This window comes from Meriones unguiculatus, chromosome 6, assembly GCF_030254825.1.
Source record: "Meriones unguiculatus strain TT.TT164.6M chromosome 6, Bangor_MerUng_6.1, whole genome shotgun sequence".
NCBI lineage: Eukaryota > Metazoa > Chordata > Mammalia > Rodentia > Muridae > Meriones > Meriones unguiculatus.
The window spans coordinates 54,654,571-54,678,476 of NC_083354.1; the positions used below are offsets into that span (position 1 = coordinate 54,654,571).

Consider the following 23,906-nt stretch of genomic DNA (forward strand, 5'->3'; position numbering starts at 1 on the left):
GGTGTGAGCCGCCACACCTGCACCAGCCCCATTTCTTTAATTAGTAGTTTGTTACTTTGGTTTAGGAAATATCTTTTTCTGTATTAGACTTTTTTAACATTATGAATTATTTTTTTAAAAAACCTGGAAATACGTAGACACAGTGTAACTATGTCTTTGTACTACCTCCTAACTTTCCACATTGAACCCACATTAAACTTCTTGCCACAATCCCTGAAAACATATCTTTTTAATAAGTGTACTTATACCCAGCCAGTCTTACCCTACGCTCTGACCCCTGCCTTCCTTGCCATGATAGCCTGGACTTGTTCATAGTTCTCATGTGTTAGGCTCCACTGTATGCATTTAGGATCGTAAGCAACATTTACAGTATCTCATTTTTATGATTTATAATAAGTTGCATGCTACGTGCATCCTTTAGCAATTTACTTTTCCCCACTTAGATTCTTTGAGAAACAGACAGGATTCCTCTAGTGGTGTCTAAATATTTACAGACGGAGCACTAATATAACTGCATTAGTCACTTCTCTGGTGCTGTAACAAAATAGCTGACAGAGCAACATAAGGAGGGAAGGGTGTGTTCTGGGTGACAGTGCAGGAAGATAAGTTCTGCCTACCAGGGGAGCCATGGTGGCAGGGCAGGAAGTGGCCGGTCACTGGGCATCCACAGTCAGGGAGGAGAGGGCGGACAGGAAGTGGGCCTGGGCTTTACAGTCTCAAGACAGGCTGCTTGCTTAACCTCTGTGGGCCCCACACTCACACCTGCAGGGAGTCTGCATGGAACAGCAGTGCTGCCCGTAGAAGAACAGGTTAATACATGTGCCTGAGGAGCGCTGGATAATTCCAGGCCTGTTGAAAGCTCTTTGTAAACATTTGCCATTATGCTGTAGGTTACCGTGGGTGGAAGGTGGACCAGGGAAAGGAGGGTTTGGAGGGTGGGTGAGGGAAAAGCTGGCCAAGCCAAGTCAGGGGGGAGTTTGAGGACTCTGAGTCTGAAGAGATGGAGGGAGGGGAAATAAAGCACCTGGGAGCCCAGGAAGTGACTGCATCCAAGGAAACAGTGGTGGTCTGTGACGGCTGGAGCCTTAAGCTTGGTAAAAGGCATACAGTTTTTCTTGGTGTCAGGCACCTGGCATTTTGGGGCTATTTCTAATGCCCTTTCCCCTCAGACTGGTCAGTGACGCCCATTAGATCCTGCCGATCATATCAGGCGCTTTGGCAAAGCCTTAAGAGACTCAAGGAAGTCGAATATTTGAGGGAGTATAAAGATTAGATTACGTTTCAACGCAATGTGTTTCCTTTAGCTTTCAAATATATATTTGTTTGGGCCAGGAAGCACTTGAGGACTAGAGGTGGGTGGTGGCTTTAACTGGTAAAATAATGTTCAGCTTAAATCATGGGGGCTAAAAAAGTGTGAGAGAAATGGAGTGTTGGAATTATTGAAGACATTCCAGGGGGCAGGCCGAAGCCCATGGGACTGAACACAGAGTGCAGCACAGCCTGCTGGTTCACAGGCCTCAGGGGGGCCTGGTGCCTCCTCTGAGTCGCTCTCAGGCAGTCATGCGTGTGTGCTTCAGCGCTGGGCTTTGAACCCGTGACGAGTCTCTCATTTGTAAAGCTGCAGAGTGAGTCCGAGTAACCGTGTGGTCAAGGGAATTTAGTAAAGTGAAAGCTTAATGGTCAGGTGTAAGGAACTCTTTTGAGAGAATAGGATGACTCAGTTGTACTCTTCTCCGCTGAGCTGAGCGCTTCTGATTAAAAAAACAACAACAGTGTGAGGGTAAATAGTGGGAAATATAATATTTAGAAACATATTTAAATACTCTAAATTGGGACTAATCTAGAAAAAAAAATGTGAAGCACAGAAATCTGTCCTTTTGAGAGAACATCAAACATTACATCACTGCAGTTTTAATATGTGTGCTGCTGAAGCAGGCTCTGTGTTCATATCATAACAATATTTGAGTGTTCCATACATTTGATATATTAAATTGCCAGTGATAAATTTCAGTGAATAAATTATTTTGATAATTGGTATGATTTTATGAAAATTTGGAGGGGTTGAAGCTCATATGAATGAAGTATATGTATAAAAGTATAAAAGCATTTGAAAATGGGTTTTCTACTTAACTTTAGTTTGAATTGCCCTGTAAGAAACAAGCATTTGCTTATTTTCTGTGGTACATATTAACTGCCTCTTAGAAGTACGTATGCATGAGAGGAACGTAGAATAATTTGTAACATAGAATAATTCATCTTCTATGCTGAATATAAAGTCACTAAGTCATCTAAGAATAGTGGTTGTGCTGGTATATGCCCATAATCTCAACAGTTAGGAGGACAGGGCACGATCATCTTGACTTTCAGGCTAGCCTGGGCTACACAGTAAGACCTTGTCTCAAAAACATCCAAAGCAACAGTGTTGATCTGTTACATGTCAGAAGTCCTAAGCAAGTGAGTAACTTACATGCTTATCTTTTTATCATATGGAAACACACATGGATATGAACAAGAATGTTCTTTGTGACACTGTGTGTAAGGATTGGAAACCATATAAATACCCCACATTGAGGGGTTTACAGGATAAATTATGAGCTAGTACCATGTGGTCATTAAATGTGTTTTATTGATAAACACCATGAAAGCATAATAATAATAATAATAATAATAATAATATCATAGTATGAGCACATTTTACCACTCCCCCCCACAGGGGCACCTATGTTTAGAAAGAGGATCTGAGAAAAGATAAAGAAGATAGTAGGTGGTATTTTTGGTATCTGAAATAGCTGTGTGTACTCTATACAATCAACACCATCTTTCCCTTGTATTTTGATTTCTTTATACGTGTGCTCCACTTGTTTGTATGTCAGCCATACGTGTGCAGTACTTGCAGAGGCCAGAAGAGGGTGTTCGATCCCTTGGCACTGCAGTTACAGGCTGGTGTCAGCCACTTGGTGTGGGTACTGAGAATTGAAATTAGGGCCTCTATGAGAACAGCAAACGCTCCTAACCACCGAGCCCACTTCTTATGGCTTAATTTTACACATTTCCCCCCTTTTTAGTTTCTCTTCCCTGTTCTGAGAAGAACTCCACCCACCTGGAATTGCCCTCTCACAGGGAAGGGGGAAGAATCTGGCTATGGTTGGATTATTTTGAAGGTGAACATTTCAACCATAAATTCATCTCTGCATGAGCAGACACTGACCCGTTTTGTGGCCGTTATGCGTGTCATTAAGTTTTATTTTCTTTGTCCTTTACACTTGCAAATGCTGTGCTTCCCTGAAATTGAAATTTAGTCAGTAAGAATATAAGTGAAAATCATACAGACGGTTGAGAAGGTTTGTGTCTTGTAGAAGCACAGGGTGTGGAAAGCAAGCCCCCCCAACACACACACACACACAGACACACACACACACACACACACACACACACACACACACACACACACTGAGTCTGTTATTGTTTCCTGATCTAGAAGTATCACCAGGTGACCCCACTGTTTGTTCTTTGTCAGCCAGACCTTATAGGTGACATCTTGCAGAGACCATGCTATCTCTGTGCTGAGTGTTTCCCGAGAACTAATATTCTTTTTGTAATATGTTCTTTCTAGATATAAAGAACTGAAGTAACCTTTCCTGGCTAAAGATGGAAAACAGCACCACGACCATTTCTCGGGAGGAGCTTGAGGAGCTGCAGGAAGCGTTTAATAAAATAGGTAAGGTCGAGGAGGCCTAACTGTGGTGCCTGCTTCTGCTTGCTGCCAGACCTCAGGGACGGGGCAGCGGCCCCTTTGCCTTCTGCTGCCATTCGGCTCTCCTCAAGGGCATTCCTTCCCCTTTTCTACCCATTTTCACTGTGTTCTTTCTGAAAGGTAAGCTGAAGACAGCCTGCATTGCTAGGTGAACTGGACTTTAGTTCTTGATCATTACTGCACAGAGGATAATCCGGGTTAATGAGTGACAGTGTAACTGAATACGCTTTCCGTGGCATCCTCATCACAGAAAAGAAAATAGAGACGTGCTTCCTTGTGTAGGATCTGACCCTCTGCCTTCCTGTCTTTGTAACTAACAACAGGACTTTCTGACTCAAGGCAGGACATTTCAAAAATACAGTCTTGTTTCACAGGCTGCGTGTGTCATTTTCCCTCCTATACACGATTTTTTAAAAGTCTTAGTGTTGTTTTCAAAGTCCACACAGGTCTCCCTTTTCGTCTCTCGCTCTCTGAAATCGTTCCATGTTTTGTCTTTGACATTATCAGCTTAGCTGCTTTGTAGTGTTCTAAAAACACTTTCCTCCCTGTTTCTCTGTTTCATACTTTCCTCTCCAAAAACCCGGTAAAGAAGGAGAATAGAAACACCCCTTTCCTCCCTTGCTTTTTTTTTCTTCTTTATTTTGTATGTGTATGTGTGTAGAAAGTGAGCCCTGTGAAAGCTGAGCTCAGTGAACAGACACTGAGGCAGGGGCGAGCTCCGCATCTGGCCCCTTCCCTCAGAGCAGTTCCTAGGTCTCTTGTGAGGCACTGAAGGAAAACAGATCGGATGGAGGAGAAAGGACAATCTGATCACAGTGGTCTCACTCGGGTATCTCACCAGCCTTCTGAACAATGACTAAAACCCACTGTAGGGCAACCCTTAGAGAGTAATAATAATAATAATAATAATAATAATAATAATAATTTAAAAAAATACGGCTGTCTTGTCTTTTTAAATCATCAGTTTGTAAATAAGCACTTCTAAAAACCCTCTGGGCCTTTCTCCTCTGTGTGGAGATGAAAGTGAAAGCGCTCCCATTTGTCTCAGTAACACTGTGTGAGCAGGGCATGATTTGCAGAAAGCTGTTAGTGGGTAATGTTCTAAAATATTGTATGCAGTGCTCGGCATGTTTCTTTTTTTCAAGCCAAGAATCGGGCAGTTCTTGAAATGTTCTCTCTTATTTTAGGCATCGAAAACCAGGTAATAAAAATGGGTCTGCCTGTTTGGCACTGCAGTCATGTCACAAGGGCCCTTTAACGAAAGAGACCCGTCCTGGGTCTCAGTAAAATTAGTTAGTAATCTATTTTCTTTGTCGAGCGTGCCAACTTTGATCTTTCTGACTCATGGAAACACCATTTTTGCATTACTTAATTAATGGTATTCTGAATAGACAGTGCACTGATGGAATAATTTGACAGCAAGATAGTTTGCTCTGGGAGAGAACCGCTAACACCAGCAGAATATGTACTCGCTGGCTCTTTACAAGACAAACTGTGATTCATGGGCTCAGTAAGCAAAAACAACTCTTTCAGAGACCAAGAACAGACCCGCACAGCCTTACTGGAGGGGGTATCTTGAGGGCACTGGGGAAAGAGGGCAGTTAAAATGTCTGTCCTGTTTTCTTTTTAAAACCGGGTTAAAATCCAGCAGGCCATCTTGACCACCTCGAGTGTACAGTTAAGTAGGACTAGTGTCCATTCACTTTATTCAGCACCAGAGTGTTCATCTTGCCATTCTAAAACCCCACATCTGTTACACAGCAGCTCCCAGCTCCCTCTCCTCCAGTCGCTAGAAACCACCATTGTCCTGTCTGCCTGACTCTTCTTCCTCTAGGTACCTTGCATAAAAGAGAATCACAGTATCTGTGGTTTGGGGACTGCTTTGTCACTTGGCATCAAACAATGCCTCTAGGATGTAGGATGTGTCACAACTGCCTTCCTTTTAGGCCTGGATAAAATTCTATTGTGCGTATAAACAACAGCATCTTGCTTGCCCGTGCTCTCATCAATAGCCTCCTGGGTTTCTGGGTACTTTGAACCATGCTGTTGTGAACACAGGTGCACAATGCCTATTCAGGTCCCGCCGTCAGTTCTGGGCGTATGCCCATTGGTGGGCTTACAGGGTCCTATTGCAGCCCCACATTTAATTTTCTGGGGTTCAACCCAATATTTTTCACTGTGGATGTGCTATTGTCATCCCCACCAACATGGCACACTTGTTTTCAATCTCACCGGCACTTGTTCTGTTGCTGTTCTTTAGTTTTGTGACAGGTTACAGGTAGTATCTTGTAGTTTTGTACTTCCCAAACACAAATTTCTTATGGCAACTTGTCTGCTTTCCCGAGAGACATGTATATTCAAGTCCCTCACCTATCTCCAGGTGTTTTTGCCTGTGTTTCCCTCCGACGATTTCAGTCTGGGGTCTTACGTTAAGTCTGTGATCCATTTTGAATTGACTTTTGTGCAGGGTGAGTGATAATGAATCTGATGCTTTTCTTTCTTTTTGACATGGTGATGTTGTTTTCCCGGCAGCGTCTTAACACCAACGTTTTGTTTTTGTCACCATTGGGCGGCTATAGACGTATGAGTTTATTTCTGGGACTTGTATTTTCTTTCATTGGTCTGTTGGTCTGTCTTTGTGCAGTGCCATGCTGTTTTGGTTGCTATGGCTCTGTAGGATAGTTTGGGCTGAGATGCTGTAAGGCTGCCAGTGTTGTCCTTCGGTTTAGGTTTGATTTGGACATTAAGAGTCTTTTGTGTTTCCATATGAATTCAAAGATAGTTCTTTTCTGCTTCTGTGAAGAATGTCATTGGAATTTTGGTAGAGGTTGCATTTTTTTTTTTTATGTAGATTGTTTTTGGAGGTTTAGCCATGTTTATAGTATTAATTCTGCCACGCATAAGCATGAGAGGTCTTTCCACCATCCAGTGTCTTCAGACTCGTTCTTCATTGTTTTGAAGTTTTCTGCATAGAAGTCTTTTGTCTCCTTGGTTAGGTTTATTCCTAAGGTTTTTTTTTTTTTTAAGCTGTTATGAGATAATCGATAAGCCCATTTGAACTACGTGTAGTTTCAAAACACTCTGTTATTTCTTTGTTGACTTAGTTTGGATGATGTACCTAAAGACGAGTGGGGGTGTTGACGTCTCCTACTGTTGTTGTATCAGGACATAATTGACTTTTTCCGCTGTTAGTTATATCTGTGGTTATAAGACTGGACACCCCAGCCTTCAGTCTCTGTCTCTCTGTCTCTATCATGTTCTGTATATAATTATTGACATATTGGTGAACAGTTCCCTTTATTAATTTGTAGGCATGGTCTTTCTCTGTTCTGACTAATTTGGTTGAAATCCACTTTATCAGATATTGAAGTATCGATGCCAGCTTGTATTTGGTTTCTTATGTGTTTGATAGGTTGCCATCCATCTTTTGTCTGATGATACATGTTTCCTTTTTTTTTTTTTTTTTGGCCAGTGAGCTATGATTTTTGGAAATAGAAAATAATTGGATTTTTTTTAAAAGAACCTGGTCAGCTAGACTGTATTATTTTTTTTTTGGGGGGGATTTAGAACCATTTCCATTAAGGCTATTATCTAAAGATGTTTGATAATTCTCATGAGTTTGCCAGTTGTTTCTCAGGTTAACTGGATTCTTGTTCCCCCCCCACACCCCATCTTTCTCTGTCTCCTTACTACTGTTGTTAGGGATTTCCTGGCTTACTATGCTGGAGACAGAGTCCTTCCTAGTTCTCCTTATTCATCCATCTTTCTCATTAAGTTACTCTTTCTGTTCTCTCTCTTTTCTTTCTTTGTTTTTATTTTTGTTTTTCAAGACAGGGTTTCTCTGTGTAGCATTGGCTGTCCTAGAACTCACTCTATAGACCAGGTTGGCCTTGAACCTAGAGATCTGCCTGCCTCTGCCTCTGCTTCCTGAGTGCTGGGATTAAAGGCTTGCCTGTGCCACCACCCCCAGGCTCCTCTCTCCTCTCTTTACACACTGTTCCTTTAAGCATTTTTTTGCACTGCTGGCTTGATGGTCAGCGAACTCTTAGTTTGTTCTTGTCTTGAAAGGTCCTTGTTTCTGCATCAGTTTTAAATGGTAGCTGTGCTGGGTTGCATCCTTGGTTGGCAGTTACTTGCTTTTTAAGGGCTTGAAATGTCACATTTTATGCTTTCTGTCTTTTAGGGGTACCAGTAAGAGATCTCATGTTTTTCTGATGTGTTTTCTTTTTAGATGAGTTGGCATTTTTTCACTACAGCTTTCAGTATTTTATTTTTGACATCTTGATGAAAATATATTAAGGAGATATTCTTCTATCATCATGCTTTTTGGGGGGTTCTTAGTGTCTCTTGTGTTTGGATGACTTTCTGTAGACTTGAGGAATTGCTTGTTATAATTTGTTGAATTGATTCACTATTTTTAACTTTTATCTGACATCTTCTATTCTGTATATTATTAGGCTTAATCTTTTGGTCATATCATTCTCTCTGCGCTACCCCCATTTGTTAATGTTTGACTATAATTACAACGTTGTTATCCATCCCTGATTTTCTGTCTTCTGTGTGGTTGAATGTATTGACAATGGGTGCTTTTCACTGTGTGTGTGTGTGTGTGTGTGTGTGTGTGTGTGTGTGTGTTTTCTGAGACAAGGTTCTTCTGTGTAATAGAGCCTTGTCTGTCCTAAACTCACTTTGTAGACCAGGCTGGCCTCAAACTTACAAAGATCAGCCTTCCTCTGTCTCCTGAGTGCTGGGATTACAGGCATGTGCCACCACGCCTGGCTTCCACTGTATTTTTATTTGATTCTTAAAGTTTTTAATTTCCAGAAATTCTGTTCATTTAGCGCACCCCAACCCTTTTTGCTGAGTTTCTTTTCCTTGTTCCCTTTTTTATGCATATTGTTGATTTATTCATAGTTTACTGACTTGGTCCTCAGTGTTGCTGGTTTTCTTCTCTATGTTCTGGATTGATTTTCTTCCTTCACCTGCTTGTTTGTAATCCTATTTGACATTATTGACCATTTTTACTAGTAAACTTAGGAGATGGTCATTCAGTATTAATTATCTCCACTTCAGTACCTTTGAATTCAGGACTTGGGGAGTTACAGTCTTTTGGAGATGCCATGTTGTGTTGATTGTGTGTGGATGTATCTTTATTGCCATGACACATCTGTTGGTTTGAATATCTTGTTCTCTTTTTTATTTTATACTGAGCATCATTCCCCTGAAGGCTTACCCTCCAGTGTCAGCAGAGAAAACAACATAAACTATACCAAGCAGTAGACGATAAAGAGATATAGTTAAAGCTCAGCAGTGTGTCACCAAGAAGCAACACGGACACTACCAAAACCAATGTGCCGTGCTGGATGACATTAGTGAACCATTTAAATATGGAAACGGTAAATTAATGTGATAAGGGGGAAGGGGACTGGAAAAGGGGAAAACAGAACAGACAAAACAAGACTGAAGACAGAAGAGAGTGTTATAAAGGGGAAGAAGAAAGTGCATGAGGCAAAAATAAAATAAACTGCAGGTGTGCTGCTTTGGCCCATAACCTCCTTTCGGTCAGCTGAGACCTCAGCTTCTGGGACAGCGCTGGCCACAGCTCTTCCCTTTTCACTGAAACCTCTGAGGAAACGGCCTCCCCGGCACGCCCAAAGGTGTGTCCCAATTCTACATCTAGTTGAGTGGACATGAAGATGAGGCCTCACATCTGTGGTTCTCTTATGTAGAAGTTGGCAGTCTGGTCTCTGAAAATTAGCCATTACAAGATTCTGATTGAGGCAACGCCGTACCAAAGCCAGAATGATCAAGTTGGCAACTCGATGTGTTGCTAACAAAACAGCATCGTCTTATGCTGTCTTTATTCTGAGTCCAGAAGTGCTTCTAGTCTCCCTGCCACCTGCCCAAGGCCATCTTAGTGATAACTTTATTTCCAAAAGTTTATTTAGAAGTTTATTTCCAAAAGTCAAAACATAGGCGTGAAATTTCTTGAACACCTGATTCCAAAATGCCATTAAACATGGCTAAACATATGTAATAGTATGATTAAGTACATAGCAGTAAATTATCAACAAGTAAACTGTCACCAGATGAAATATAAAGAAAAATTACTACATATGTTTTATATGCTGCAGATAGGTATTTTATAAGGAATGGGGGTCCAGCAGATTCATTTTTAATTTTATCAACATGAAGCCTAGGTGCTTATTTCATCTTGACCTTTGCTGCTATTTTGCCTTTATCTATCTTGGTTTTCCCAGGCTTCTTTCTTGGAAACTTAGTCATTTGTCAAAACTGTATATTTAAAATACATGCATGGAACTCTATCAGATGAGCTCTGTTTAAACATGAGTGTTTTGCTTCAGTGTAGTGTACTGTGTGATGGCTTGAATAAGCTGTTCCCCACCATTTTGGGCATCTGAGTACTTGGTACCCAGTTGATAGCACTGTCTGGGAAGGTTTAGGAGGTGTGAGCTTGCTAGACAACATGTGTTGCTAGGGGTGGGCTTTGAGAGGTTAGTAGTTCACTCTCTCTGCTTCATGCTTCTGGTTCAGCATGTGAGCCCTCGGCTTCTTGCTTCTTGCTACTGGAGACTCTTAACCTTGTGGAACTCTAAGTACAAATAAACTCCTTCTCCTGTAAGTTGTCTTAGTCATGGTGTTTATCATAGCAACAGAGAAGTAACTAACACACACACACACACTCTCTCTCTCTCTCTGTCTGTAGTGTTCAGGTATAGGAATAAAGCAGTGGTCCTCAGCCTTCCCAGTGCTGTGCCCCTTTAATACAGTGCCTCATGTATGGTGACTCCAACCACAAACTTATTTTTGTTTCTACTTCATATCTATAATTTTGCTTCTGTTATGAATACTGTATGAAAATGTAAACGTCTATATTTTTTGATGATTTTAGGTGACCCCTATGAAAGGCTCATTGGACCCCCAAAGGGATTGCTACCCACAGGTTGAGAACGGCCAGAATTAAGGCTCCTACCGCTTATGAAACAAACGTTTAGAGATCCGCCTTTCCTGTACTTGACAGTGTACCACGTGTCTTTACAGATATTGACAACAGTGGGTATGTTAGTGACTATGAACTTCAGGACCTATTTAAGGAGGCAAGTCTTCCTCTTCCTGGGTACAAGGTGCGCGAGATTGTGGAGAAAATTTTAGTAGTTGCTGACAACAACAAAGATGGCAAAATCAGTTTTGAAGAGTTTGTGTCAGTAAGTAATCCAATTCTTTTCTAGTTACTGATCATTTTGTTTCAAGTAGACCTTCAATAATGCCTTTGTTAGTTTTTGTCTGCAGAGGGCAGACAGAATACTGCTTTCAAAATGATAGTGATGATACTAATAACAAATATTATTGTGGACAAATTATAGAACAAATCATAGAACAAAGGAGAATATCGAATAGAAGACAGTTCAGATAATAGTCATTCATGCCCTAAATTAACTATACTTAAGGTGAGTATTATTGGCCGTTAGCATAAGCCTTTGTAGAATGTAAATTTTCTAGTTTTGTACTCTTTATCTATTAAGTACACATTTGAGCTCTAGGCATTGTGAATAATGTGATGAGCAGAAAAAGACATGGTGCTTGCTTTTGTGGTATGTGGATATGGTCGGAAAGGCGGAATCACACCAGTGGCTAGAAATGCCAGCTATGGTTACTGCTATGGTAGAACAGCACGGGCCCGTGAGCAGTTAAGATGGGTGGAGCTGAGCTTTCAGGGAAGAATCCTTCATCTGTGAAGATGTGGAGTGCAGACCTCTGAAGAAAGAATTAAATAGGAAGAGGGACGGGAGGACGAGTAATGTGGGAAGCAGTTAGAGGTGACAGTGTGTCCCGAGACCCTGTGGAACTGGAGGTGCTGGATCTTTCAAGCAGCCGAAAGAGGAGGAGGATGGCGAGAACTGGGGAAGGTGAGAGATGTAGCTGGAGAAGCAAGGACTCAGCTCTTGGACCATGCAGGACTTTTGTTTTTATCCTAACCACCAGGAAGCCACTGAAGTGGGAGAATGAAGTGATCTGATTAGATCTGCATTAAAAAAAAATCATCACAGCTATTGCATGGAGAAATGATTTCCTTCAGCCTTGCTGGTCTCTGTAGAACCCAGAGAATGAGAGGGATTTTTGTTAATCCTCTAGATGCTCCTACAAAAGCTGACTCACTTACTTGAACGTGTGGTTTTACTGGGGATGTTCAGGCAGGGGCTTGCTTGTCTTCACTGAAGTATTTTAAAAATCTTTATCAGGCAGTGATTTCTTGGGCTGGAGTATGAAAGACCTTGGCTAGTCAATATTTTCAGCGTATTCCGTTTCAGCTCTGTAGTGTGTTCTACTTGTTGGGTTACAAACATTAGTCCATTTTGTGTAATTGGTAAAATGGCAGTTGTCTGTTTACACAAGTGTTAACTATGAGAACACCAGGTTCATACCTATGTCAGTCTCATTTCAGACAGATGCAAACACTGAACATCCTTGGTGCCACTAAAATGTCTCCATTTCACTTTTATCCCATTCCAGCTAATGCAAGAGTTAAAAAGCAAAGACATCAGCAAAACATTCCGGAAAATAATTAACAAAAGGGAAGGGATCACTGCTATTGGGGGGACTTCGTCCATCTCCAGCGAGGGGACACAGCACTCCTACTCAGGTAATCTGCCTCTCTGAATCTAGCTTCTCAGTCCCTGATTCATTTAGTGGAATGCCACGTGGCCTCCAGTCTGAGCTGCCGTTGTGATACATTCCATTATTTTACATACAGCGGAGAGAGAAAAAAGCTGCAGACCTAATTATACTGTGGCATTGTATTTAAAAATATCTCAGGTTTAGCACTGCCAACATGAAAAATCCATCATTACTGAAAGCGGTGTGTTCCTACAATATGTCAAATTGAGAAGGAACCAGACGCTGTTTGAATTTCAGCTCCGGATGGGTTTAATTACGTCTGGAGTATTTGTAAAGGGGTTTGGGGGAAGTGATCTCTGAGGATTGAATCGAGGGCCTTGGGTACCCCAGCTGTACCCCAGCCTTAGTCATCCCTTTTGAGTGGGGTACTCCTCATGGTGACATGCTTGGCTTGTAGAGCTGCTCTCGGAACCGGGAGAGGTCTATTATATGGGTTTTCCCCTTCCATTTTCCAAGAGTGGGCATAGCTGTTTCAGTTCTTGATCAAGCCACCAAGTGAGTAGAGGTTACGTCACCTGATGTGCCCTGTCCGATTGGATCATTGGGTCATTTGCCCAGTTTGAAACCTAAACTTACATTAACTCTCTTGATGAGCCTTGTGCAGGTTAGGAAGAGCCTTGCTCCAGAAATGTATCAACTCGTGTGTGTGTGTGTGTGTATTTCTCGCATATGTTAACCATATTCAGTACTGGGTTTCATTGTGATCTTTTTGGACACATGTATAATGCATTTGGGCCACATTGTTCCTCTTCCATTCTTGCTGGGCACCTTCTTCCCAGCCCTAACTCAATACATAGTTTAGCCCCAGATCACCGCCGTCTTAATCTTTTTAGGTGACGGAGTTTATTTCCATGTATATTTTTCTTACCTTTCTCTCTGATTTAACAGTCTATACGTAGGTGTGTATATCTGACCTCTCTTGGTGTTTCTAACTCACGTGATTTTAGAAGCAGTTCACATTTGGAAAGATTTTAATGCATCAAACCAAACGCATTTTATGCTAATTAAGTTGCATACCTTCCTTCTTCTCACATGCTGAGTGAACAAGTGAGGCGAATCCCCCCTTTTCCGTGTTTGAAATCTCTGACTGCAGCCCAGAAGTGCTTCAGCCGTGTTGCTTAGTATCTTTTAATAGAAATGAACAAGTTCGTTCTCGTAGTTTGCCTACGGAGACTTTCTGTTTTCAGAGGAAGAAAAAGTGGCTTTTGTTAACTGGATAAACAAAGCTCTGGAGAATGACCCCGACTGTAACCACCTTCTGCCCATGAACCCCAACGACGGCAGCCTTTTCAAGTCGCTTGCAGATGGCATCCTGCTTTGGTGAGCTGAACATAGGAGCTGCGCGCTCTCACCACTCTGGTTGCGCGTCCCCTGAAAACTGCAGTCCAGATTCCATTTTCTTTCAGAGTTAGTTATGACTGTCTAGGAATTTAAGCACTGTGTCCCTCTCAGCATTTCCCGTGCGGTATAACATTCTGTTTTATGGTGTCTTTGTATCTGTCATCATAATAATGCCAGGGAGCTTCTGAATCCTTTAATGTACTGTACAATGTTGTGGTTTTTCTTTTCCCTTCCCCGTAAAAGAGTGCTGACTGGGGTAAGGGCATGAGGAGACGTAGGAGGAAGATACTCCTTCATTAAACCTAAGTGAAACAGTATTTTATATCAGCCTTGGCTCTCTTCAGTCTGTTTTGCACTGTATTGTAAACTTTCCAAGTGAGTGCATTTATCTTTGTCATGTTTACCACAAACGTATAGTCACAGAGCACTTCTCTTGAAAAGCATTTTAAATTTGATTTCTGTGTGTGTGTTGTTTGAATGTATACACTGCACCCATGCCTGGTGCCTGTAGGGGTCAGCAGAGGGATTCAGGTCCCTGAAACTGCGGTTACCACCGTCACCAATGCTTTTCACCCACCTGGCAAGCGCTGGGGATTGAACTCCGGTCTTCTTTAAGGCCAAGAAATGCTCTTAACTGCTGAGGCATCTCAGCACCAAGCCCCCAGCACACACCTTTATGCAATGCAGGGTCTTTATTTTTTTTTTTCTTAATTCCAAAGTAGGAAATACGTGTCTCACATACACACACCACCTGTGAGTGACTCAGCACCGCGGCACGTTGTCTTCAGTGTCGCTTTTTCTTTTTGTCGTTTACATTAAAAGGAAACCAAATCCCTAAACCTACCCATAAGTATAAGAAATCAGTATCCATAAAATATAACCTGCTCTCCTTTTAGAATTTTTATTTCTTCCCCCAACTTTTTAGAAAATTTCGGTGAGCCAAAACTATACTTTATTTTAGTTTCCAGAGATACAATGTATCCTGAAACTTAGAGACAAAAATCATAGTTTCCTTTCCTTTTTAAAATAGTTATTGTTTTTTCCCTTTTTGGTTTTTTGAGGCAGGGTTTCTCTGTGTAGCCCTGGCTGTCCTGGAACTACCTCTGTAGACCAGGCTGGCTGGGGACTCAGAGATCCGCCTGCCTCTGCCTCCCGAGTGCTGGGTTTAAAGGTATGCACCGCCACTGCCTGGCTAAAATGTGTAAATTGTTGAAGTCCTCAACCAGGGCTTTGTTCTTTCACCTTCTGAGACAACACAGTGCATGGTATGTTGACTTCCATGAACTTTAGCAGTTTTGGAATTTGTGTTTGTTTCAGGTTGCTAATGTCAGTGAGCATCTGGTGAAGCAGTGAAGGCTGAGATGCTGAGTGGAGGCAGACCTCTGGAAAGGGGGGGGGGGGTTGCCGAAGAGGGCAGTCAGGTGGGCTTCTGGACAGAGACCATGTCTTAGGTTTTCAAATGAAGCTCCTGACACGAATGGCAGCTCTGTAAAATAGAAAGGCCTGCTATTAATTTTCAAAGTAATTCATCTGGCTGCTTGCCACAATGAATGGAAAATAATTTTCTAGAAGTTTTCAGCTAAACAGTTCTTGTTTTCTCCTCAGCAAAATGATCAACCTATCTGAACCAGATACGATTGATGAGAGGGCCATTAATAAGAAGAAGCTCACTCCATTCACGGTTTCCGTGAGTACTTGGTTCTTGATGGTAATATGTGATCATGCTAAAAAAAAAAAATTGAGTGGTGTTGGAAATTTAAAACGATTTTCAGTATTGTGAACTGAACCTAGGGCCTTTTGCTTACAGGCGTATGTTCTACCAATGGAGCCACAGCCCTGCCCTTATTTTTTATTAAATAAAAATCCAGCTGCGTTTTATAATCGAATAAATTGAGATTTTAAGTAATTTGGATAAATTTCATTATAGTTAATAGTCCTTAATTTATATTACAGCTATTACTTTTATTTACAGTCATTTTTTGAGGCCCAGTGTCTATCTATTTTCCTTCCTTACTCCTTTTTTTCCTTCTTCTCTCCCTTCTTTCATCCCTTCCTTCTCCTTCCCTTTTCCTTCTCTTCTTTCTTCTTCCATCATTTCCTCCTCCTCCTTCTGCATTCCTTTCTTTTTCTTTCACACCGGGGATGGCGCTCAGGGCCTGTGGCATGCTACCCTGCTCAGGAGTTGTTAAAAGAGAACGTTACACTGTTAGGTCAGGTTTTGCTAGTCATGAAGTGTTTATTCTTTCTGTGCTAATTTTTCTTTAGAGGCCTAATCAAAGTCTGAATTTATAGTCACCAATTTTCCCCTTCACAACTGCTAAGCAAATGCATAACAATTAAGATTCACTGCGTAGTTTGTTTAAAGCATATGTGGGCTGAGCATGGTGGTGCACACCTTTGATCCCAGCAATCAGGAGGTAAAGGCAGGTGGATCTCTGTGAGTTTCTGGCCAGCCAGGGATATATAGAGAGGCCCTATCTGAAAACTGACCAACTAAACAAAGAACAATAACAAAATATGTTATGTGAATTAGTTCCTGACTCTTTCCGGAAATTTTATAGTGAGGCATACATTATGAGGTCAGGAATTTGTAATCCTTGATTTTGCTAAGATTGTGTGTGTTACATTTCTTCTAAAGGAAGCTATGACCTTAGACAGTGATACGGGGTTATTTTTTAACTGCCTTTATTGTCATTCTTAAGAAATGGAAAAGTCGGGACTGGAGAGATGGCTCAGTGGTTAAGAGCACTAGCTGCTCTTCCAAAGGACCGGGGTTCAATTCCCAGCACCCACAAGGCAGCTCACACTGTCTATAACTCCTGGTCCAGGAAATCTGACCCCCTCACACATGCAGACAAAACACCAATGTACATAAAATAAAATAATAAATAAATATTAAAATAAGAAATGGAAAACTTGGTGCTGAGCATAGATTTTCCTGCTCCTTCCATGATAACAGGCTGTTGACACTGCATCACTTAGCTGAAACACTGTTCTCGAAGACCATTTCCAACACAGTCGCCAAAAGATTATCTTGTCACACATGTTGTGATAGGCCTTTCAGTTCATGAGCATGAACACTGACAACGATTACATCTCTCTTCCTTTTTAGAAATGCACGGGTCATAAGTTTTTATGGCACTGAATCTGGAACCCAGCATTTCCTGTGGTTTTATAAACTTAATGTTTGCTCTTCCTTTTACACTTATGTGAAGAACATTAAAAAAAAACATAATATATTTTGTGATTATTTCACAGTAGCTACAGAATGAAGCCAAGGGGCTAATATATCATACAGTTTTGTTTTTAGAGAGAGCATTTTTCCCCATGCAATTACTTGTCCAAGCCTTTAGGGTGCTTGAGAGTATTGATGTAAAAATGAGAAGAGAGTGGGCACTTTGAGAAAAGGTAGGGTTACTGTGACGTTAACTCTGTCTTGGTTGGTTAAGATTTTCGGGTCCAGAGCACAAGTTATAGTCTAGAAAGTTACAATGCTGGTGCGTGCTAGAGTGTGAGGCAAGAGGGCATCAGGTTTAGGGGTTGACTAGGTAACACTGAGACTCAACTTCAACAAACAGACACAGCAGGCGCTGCTAGCTTCATATGAAACTTTCCTCCACCACAGAAAGGCTAATTGATTTGTGACAGAAGACAAGAGTGTGCTATACCATTTTCCACCGTATCACACTAGGTGTATGTGATGCCATGCTACACGAAGAATAAAGGATGACAATGATGTACAGTGGTTATTAAAATAAGGGAAACGGACAGAGCAAGTAAAGCAGACCCTTACGTGGTTTTGTTTTTGCCAGAGTCGGGGACTGAACCCAGGGTTCGATCACCAAGGTAAATACTCCTGCAAGACTTACTTATGACCCTGAGTTCTGCTCTAGGAAAGATGAGGAAGGCTTGGGAGATGTTTTAACTAGCAAAGTGCTCATGAGGACCTGAATTCAGTGTCCCAGAATCCACATTTTTAGAAGCTAGTCTTAGTGGCCTGATCTTGTAATCCCTGTGGCGCAGAAGTGGAGCTGGGAGGTCCTTGAGGCTCTGAGGCTGGCCAGCTGGGCCTGCTTGATGAGTTACAGGCAAACGTGAGACTCTGTTTCAAGATGAAAGTGAATGGCTCCAGAGGAATGACTCCTGAGGTTGTTCTGTGGCCTTCATCATATGTATGCATGCATATGTGTATATGTACCTGCACAATATGCCCCATCATACACATGAACACACATGCATACATAGACATGCACACATATACAAAAAGGTGATATGAAGGTTGACAAGGTGGCTCACCGGTAAGGGCTCTTACTGCCAAGTCTAATAAACTGAATTTCCAGTCCTTGGAACCCATGTGGTGGAAGGAGAATTTCTCCTACTGCAGGTTGTCCTCTGACCTAAACATGTGTGTTGTGGGACACATGGGCACTTGCATATATGTACGCCAAATAATTAAATAAATGTAAAAGAAAGAAACCATGAAAAAGTTTCATGATCATAAGTGAGTTATCATGCCTCTTTATCATTACCAAATGAAATTAATTATTTAAAATAAGACTGCAAAAAAAAAGCAGTAATTTGAAGGCTTGAAAGTCAGGACATCAAGCCTGGTGTAGTGACACATGTGTATAATCCCAACACTTATAGGTAGAGGTAGAAGGAGCAGGAATTAGCTGTCATCTTTGACTACAGAAATAAATTTGAGGAGAGCCTGGGCTATTGGAACCTCTTTCTCAAAACAAAAGGACAGAAGGAAGGAGAAAATCAATATAAAACTAGCTACAAAAAAAAAAAAAATTGAATCTGTTACTAAATGTAAAACTAAAAAACAAACAAACCAAAAAGAAAACAACAACAAACAACAGTGTAATTGTGGTTTGAATGAGCATGGCCTACATATGTTTGGCTGCCTAGTCACCAGAGAATAGAGTTGTTTGAAAGGATTAGAAGGATTAGGAGGTGTGGCCTTGCTAGAAGTGTGTCACTGGGGGGCAGACTTGGAGGTTTCAAAAACAAAGCCCATGCCAGGACCAGGTCTAGTTTTCTCCCCCAACATCTTCAGATCATGATGTAAAGCTCTCAGCTATTGCTCCAGTGTCATGCCTTTCTGCTTTCCGCCATAACGATCATGGACTAGCCTCTGAAGGCATAAGCAAATCCTCAAACGCTTGCGTTTGTAAGAGTTGGCTTGCTCGTGGTGTCTCTTCACAGCAATAGAACAGTAGCTAAGGCAGCAATGAATATAGTCACATATATACAAAGTACATATTTGTACTTAATGTTTATATACGTATATTAAAATGTATGTACACACAGACACACACATATATATATATAGCTTTAATTTTATCATACAGGCATTTATGCATGCTATAACTAGGGAAAATATAAATTTCACTTGAACATTCCTAATGGAGAAAAATGATACTGTGTAAATCCAAGTAACAAAGTATGCCTTTACTCTTACTAAATACAGCACTGCCCTCTAAGATCATTTTAAAAATAAAGTCTTCTAGAACTAAATTTTTATGAGTAATGAGAGTTTTTCAAATGGTATGAAGTGACAGAAAAAATAATTTACAGTTTGAGATTGTTGGTAAAGACTTGGAGATTTAATCAACATAGAAGTGACATCAGAAGCCATCCAAAACAATATCCATTTTTCTCTATGGTAAATGAGCTTTGTTTTAGGTAGTCAGTTCACTGGTACACAGAAGATGGGAGAATATGGATGAATAATCCAAGATTGCTACTGTGTGTACCTTTTTCCTGCATTCCTACCCCTGTGAGGCAGGGAAGAGGCCCTCTTTTACATACACTGGAACATGGAAACAGCCCTTCTCTTCGGTGCCAGCTCTGAGTGCCACACTGTCTTTATCTTTCTCCCCCAACACAAGCCCTCAGAAGGAAGCTTGTACACTCAGGGCGGCTGTGAGACCTGGAGAGCACTATGGGATTCTCTTGTTACTCCTTCAAAATTAAGTGTATGTGCGGAGAACATGCCACCATGTGTGTATGGAGGTCAGAGGAAAAGTTTTTGGTAAAGGTTTTCTCTTTCCGCTGTGCTTTAAGGCAGGGTCTCTCCTGGTTTTGCTACTGCACACCCCACTCCAGGCTAGCTGACCATCACGTTTCTGGCTGGTTATCCCATCTCTGACCTTGTCATAGGAGTGCTGGAATTAAAGATGCACACCTCCACTTCCAGCCTGTTACGTGGATTTGAGGATCTAACTCAGGTCTCCAGCAAGACTTTTAGCCACTGAGCCATCAACCTGGCCCTTCACTTCTTGTTCTTAAGATGTTTAGAAATTGCTTTATTCTCTGCTAACCTGTTGGCCTTATCAAATGAAAACTACTATTAACTTCAGTTCCCATGACTGCTTGTCTGTACTGGACATTTTCTATACTTGTATTGCAGGCATTAAAAAACAAAACTACAACAAACATCAAAAGCTGGTACCCTTTTATTGTCACCAAAGTCTGCTGATAAGACAAAGCTGGGTTTCTAGCTTATTGAAATAAGAGGGAAATTCCCATCTACAAAGCTTTAGTAGTGTCTTAGACCTGGAAAGGTAAAGGCTGGGCGAGGAGTTCGGGGAAGTGGTGAGGGGATCCTGACTCAGACTGTGTAAGGAGATCAGTCCATTGTGAGGCTGGTATCTAGAAACAGTAGGGAGGTTTTGAGGGAGTGAAAGATTCCTAAGTCATAATAAGATCTTCTTTATCCTGTACTTTATGTCTACTATCCCCTTATAATTGAGTACATACCATGTGTGTCTTTCTGGGTCTGGGTTACCTCACTCAGGATGATCTTTTCTAATTCCCTCCATTTACCTGCACATTTCGTGGTTTCCTTGTTTTTAATAGCCGAGTAGTATTCCTTGTGTAAATGTACCACAATTTCTGTATCCGTTCCTCCACTGAGGGACATTTAGGTTGTTTCCAGATTCTGGCTATTACAAATAAAGCTGCTGTGAACATAGTTAAGCAAATGTCCTTGTGGTATGATGGAGCATCTTTTGGATATATGTCCTGGAGAGGTATAGCTAGGTCTTGAGGTAGAATTATTCCCAGTTTTCTGAGACAGTGCCATGAAGCAGGGACTGTTCCTGACAGGGACTCTGTTGCTTGCTGTTGGAACACTCCCCTAGCTGGGCAGCCTTGTCTGGCCTCACTGAAGAGGCTGTCCTTGGTCCTGATGTGACATGAAGTTCTGGGGCAAGATGGCATAGGAAGTGGGGGGGGCTCCCTTCTCTGAGAAGAAAGGGAAGGGGGGATGGGAGAAGAGAGGAGGATGGACTGGGAGGAGAGGAGAGAGGGAGGCTGCAATCGGGATGTAAAGTGAATAAATAAAATAATTAATTAAAGAGAAAAAGTTATCTTTTTAATGGATCTTTTAGGCAGTGCCTATGCAAAAGACTCTTGGAAGGAAAAATCATATTAATGAAGAAAGAGAACCAGTCAATTCATGCCAGTGGAGACATGGGCAGCTGCACATGTCACGCCTGCGTGGACAGTAGCAGGGTTGGGGTGTACGGATGGTAGGGCGGGGGTCAGTATCCAGGCTGAGAACAATGGTAAAAAGTTGTGGCTTTTATGCTTGCAATCAGTTTTAATGCACTTACATACCTCTTTTAAATACATTCATGGTATCAACAAGTATAAAATGGGCAAGTGTACAACTTTGTTGTAATCACCGCCAACCCAGTTCTTCACTTTGCTGATGCCTTCTGAGGAATCACAGGTATGCAAGCATTCTTTATGCTCTGGAAGGAAAAGCTGGGAGACTGCTAGTGCAGAGAGGACATGTCTTGAAGATGGTATTGATTTGGCTTTGGGTATTGAAAAGCATCTGAAAGCTATTAAATGTTTTATAAGCCGCTGGTTACAGTGTTTGCCAGGTGCTGATAGCACTTCCGTGTTTATTGGTAGTGAATGAAGAGGTTCTACGGATGTTGAAGAGTTTTCTTTTCTGCTACTGCCCCTGGGGAGAGCCACACTGGCAAGAAGGTTCATTATTACACACACAGTTTTAAAACCCGACTTCAGTCACTCCTTCTTGATCCTCAGGAGAGATGGTGGTTTACTTGGAGCCCAGCAAAGTCAGTCATGTCCATGTAGCATAACAGGAAGCCCCTGAAATAGTCCACTCTAAAACCCCTACACTGTTGCTCTTGTTACCAGCAACCACCTTATAAGGTGTTCTGGCTCCCACATAGGAGAGCATCTCTAGAAAGCACCCAGATTGAAACTCGTGTGACTTACCAGTTTGCTACCTTACAGACCATCTTCCGAGTTCCTTGGGAAAAAAAAAAAAATTTCCTGAATTTGAAATCTGATCCACATTTTTTTTTAAAGAAATGCTTCTAAATAGATACTTTATACAGAGAAAGTTTTCTTACCCAACCAGTAGTTCTGAAATTTATAGAGAAAAATACCAGTAGAATATGTTCAAACATGAAATCTTATATATTAATAACATTCTCTAACTGGGTGCAGTGGCACACACCTTTAATCCCAGCATTCGGGGAGGCAGAGGCAGAGAGATCTCTGTAGGTTCCAGGCCAACCTGGTCTACAAAGTGAGTCCAGGACTATCAGGGCTACTGTCTCAAAAAAAAAAAAAGTTTTAAACCTGATGCACAGCCCCAGTTTCATTTCTGTGCAACAGCTGACCCTAGAGCATTACTTTCAGCAGGTTGGGCAGCAGTGGTGTGAGAATGGTCATTCAGAGTTGGGAAACTATGGGAGAAAGTCACATTTTTAGAGGCATTTATTGATAGAAATTGGTGGCTGGATGTGGAAGGCAAGGAAAAGTAAAGGGCCGGCTTGGGCTTCCAGTTTAGGAAGAAAGACAGCAAGATTAAAGCTTGTTCCTCCCAACTGAGACAGTTCGGCAAGAACTGATTTTGACAGGGATGGAGGAAGATTGGAGAAAGTGGCAAGAAAAGCTGATTATTTTGGACATGCTGGGCATACGGTGCTTTTAGAACACACAGCAGGTGTAAAACCAAGAGGATACACAGCCGTAGAGCTTGAAGCAGGCGCTTGTAGGAGATGCAGACCTGAACTTCAGTGGCCCATCTGGATGACAGTTAACCGTATGAGTCTTACTGCTAGTAAACTGCTAACTTAAGTTGTGTACGGTTATGTTTAAAAATCTGAAGTTTTTCAGTCAGTTGTTTTGATAACTTCATGGATAAGACTTTTGAAACCTTTTCCTCACTTGTGTATTTCTTTTGGCAATTCAGGAAAATCTGAACCTTGCCCTGAATTCCGCCTCCGCCATCGGTTGCACTGTGGTCAACATCGGTGCACAGGATCTCAAAGAAGGAAAGCCCCACTTGGTCTTGGGGCTGCTCTGGCAGATCATCAAAGTTGGCCTCTTTGCTGATATTGAGATTTCCCGGAACGAAGGTGAGATCATCAGAAGCATTACTTTTCAGTTGTGGGTGGCGCGTGAAGGAAGCGCTGACGTCTCCGTGTTTCCCTCCCAGCCTTGATCGCCTTGCTCAACGATGGTGAGGAGCTGGAGGAGCTGATGAAGCTTTCTCCTGAGGAGTTGCTGCTGCGGTGGGTGAACTACCATCTGACGAACGCGGGGTGGCGCACCATCAACAACTTCAGCCAGGACATTAAGGTTTAGATTTTTGAACGTTTACACTTATTGTTGTTATATTGTCTGTGGCAGGGGCCTACGCCACAGTGTGTGTGGAGCAGCCAGAAGACGAACCGTAGGAGTTGATTCTCTCCTACTACCATGTGGCTCTTGTAGATGGAACCCAGGACACGAGGCTTGCACAGCGGGTACATGACCCACCGAGTCGTCTCTCTGGCTCAGGGCTTACATTTTAGATTTTAGTGTTCAGAATTTTTGCCATGAAATAAGGGGGTAGGATATGAGAAATAAGAGGTTCGGACAAAAATGAAAATCCACAAAGACACTTGAAAATGAAAAACGACCGTTTACCTTTTCCTGTCTGAGTTAGATGCTACCAATTATATTCACAAAAATCTTTTAAAATAATCAACTGATTTGTTGACTTAAAAAAATAAGACTTAGAACTGGCTGTGAAATAGAGAAGGTGATAGCTTTAACATTTAGAGCATTTTCC

At 41.7% G+C, this 23,906-nt stretch overlaps 1 protein-coding gene across 5 annotated transcripts in view; it reads left to right on the forward strand.

Moving 5' to 3' along the window:
• The window catches only part of Pls1 (plastin 1), an 86,307-nt gene that overhangs the window by 36,952 nt on the left and 25,449 nt on the right, over positions 1-23,906 (forward strand). For all 5 annotated transcript variants that reach the window (XM_060385506.1, XM_021653084.2, XM_060385504.1 and 2 more), the window contains 7 exons: positions 3,614-3,718; positions 10,817-10,980; positions 12,287-12,416; positions 13,639-13,771; positions 15,398-15,479; positions 23,043-23,208; positions 23,289-23,431. In XM_060385506.1, coding sequence (XP_060241489.1) covers positions 3,649-3,718; positions 10,817-10,980; positions 12,287-12,416; positions 13,639-13,771; positions 15,398-15,479; positions 23,043-23,208; positions 23,289-23,431 — 888 coding nt within the window. In that variant the 5' untranslated portion in view covers positions 3,614-3,648. The remainder of the gene's footprint in view (positions 1-3,613; positions 3,719-10,816; positions 10,981-12,286; positions 12,417-13,638; positions 13,772-15,397; positions 15,480-23,042; positions 23,209-23,288; positions 23,432-23,906) is intronic.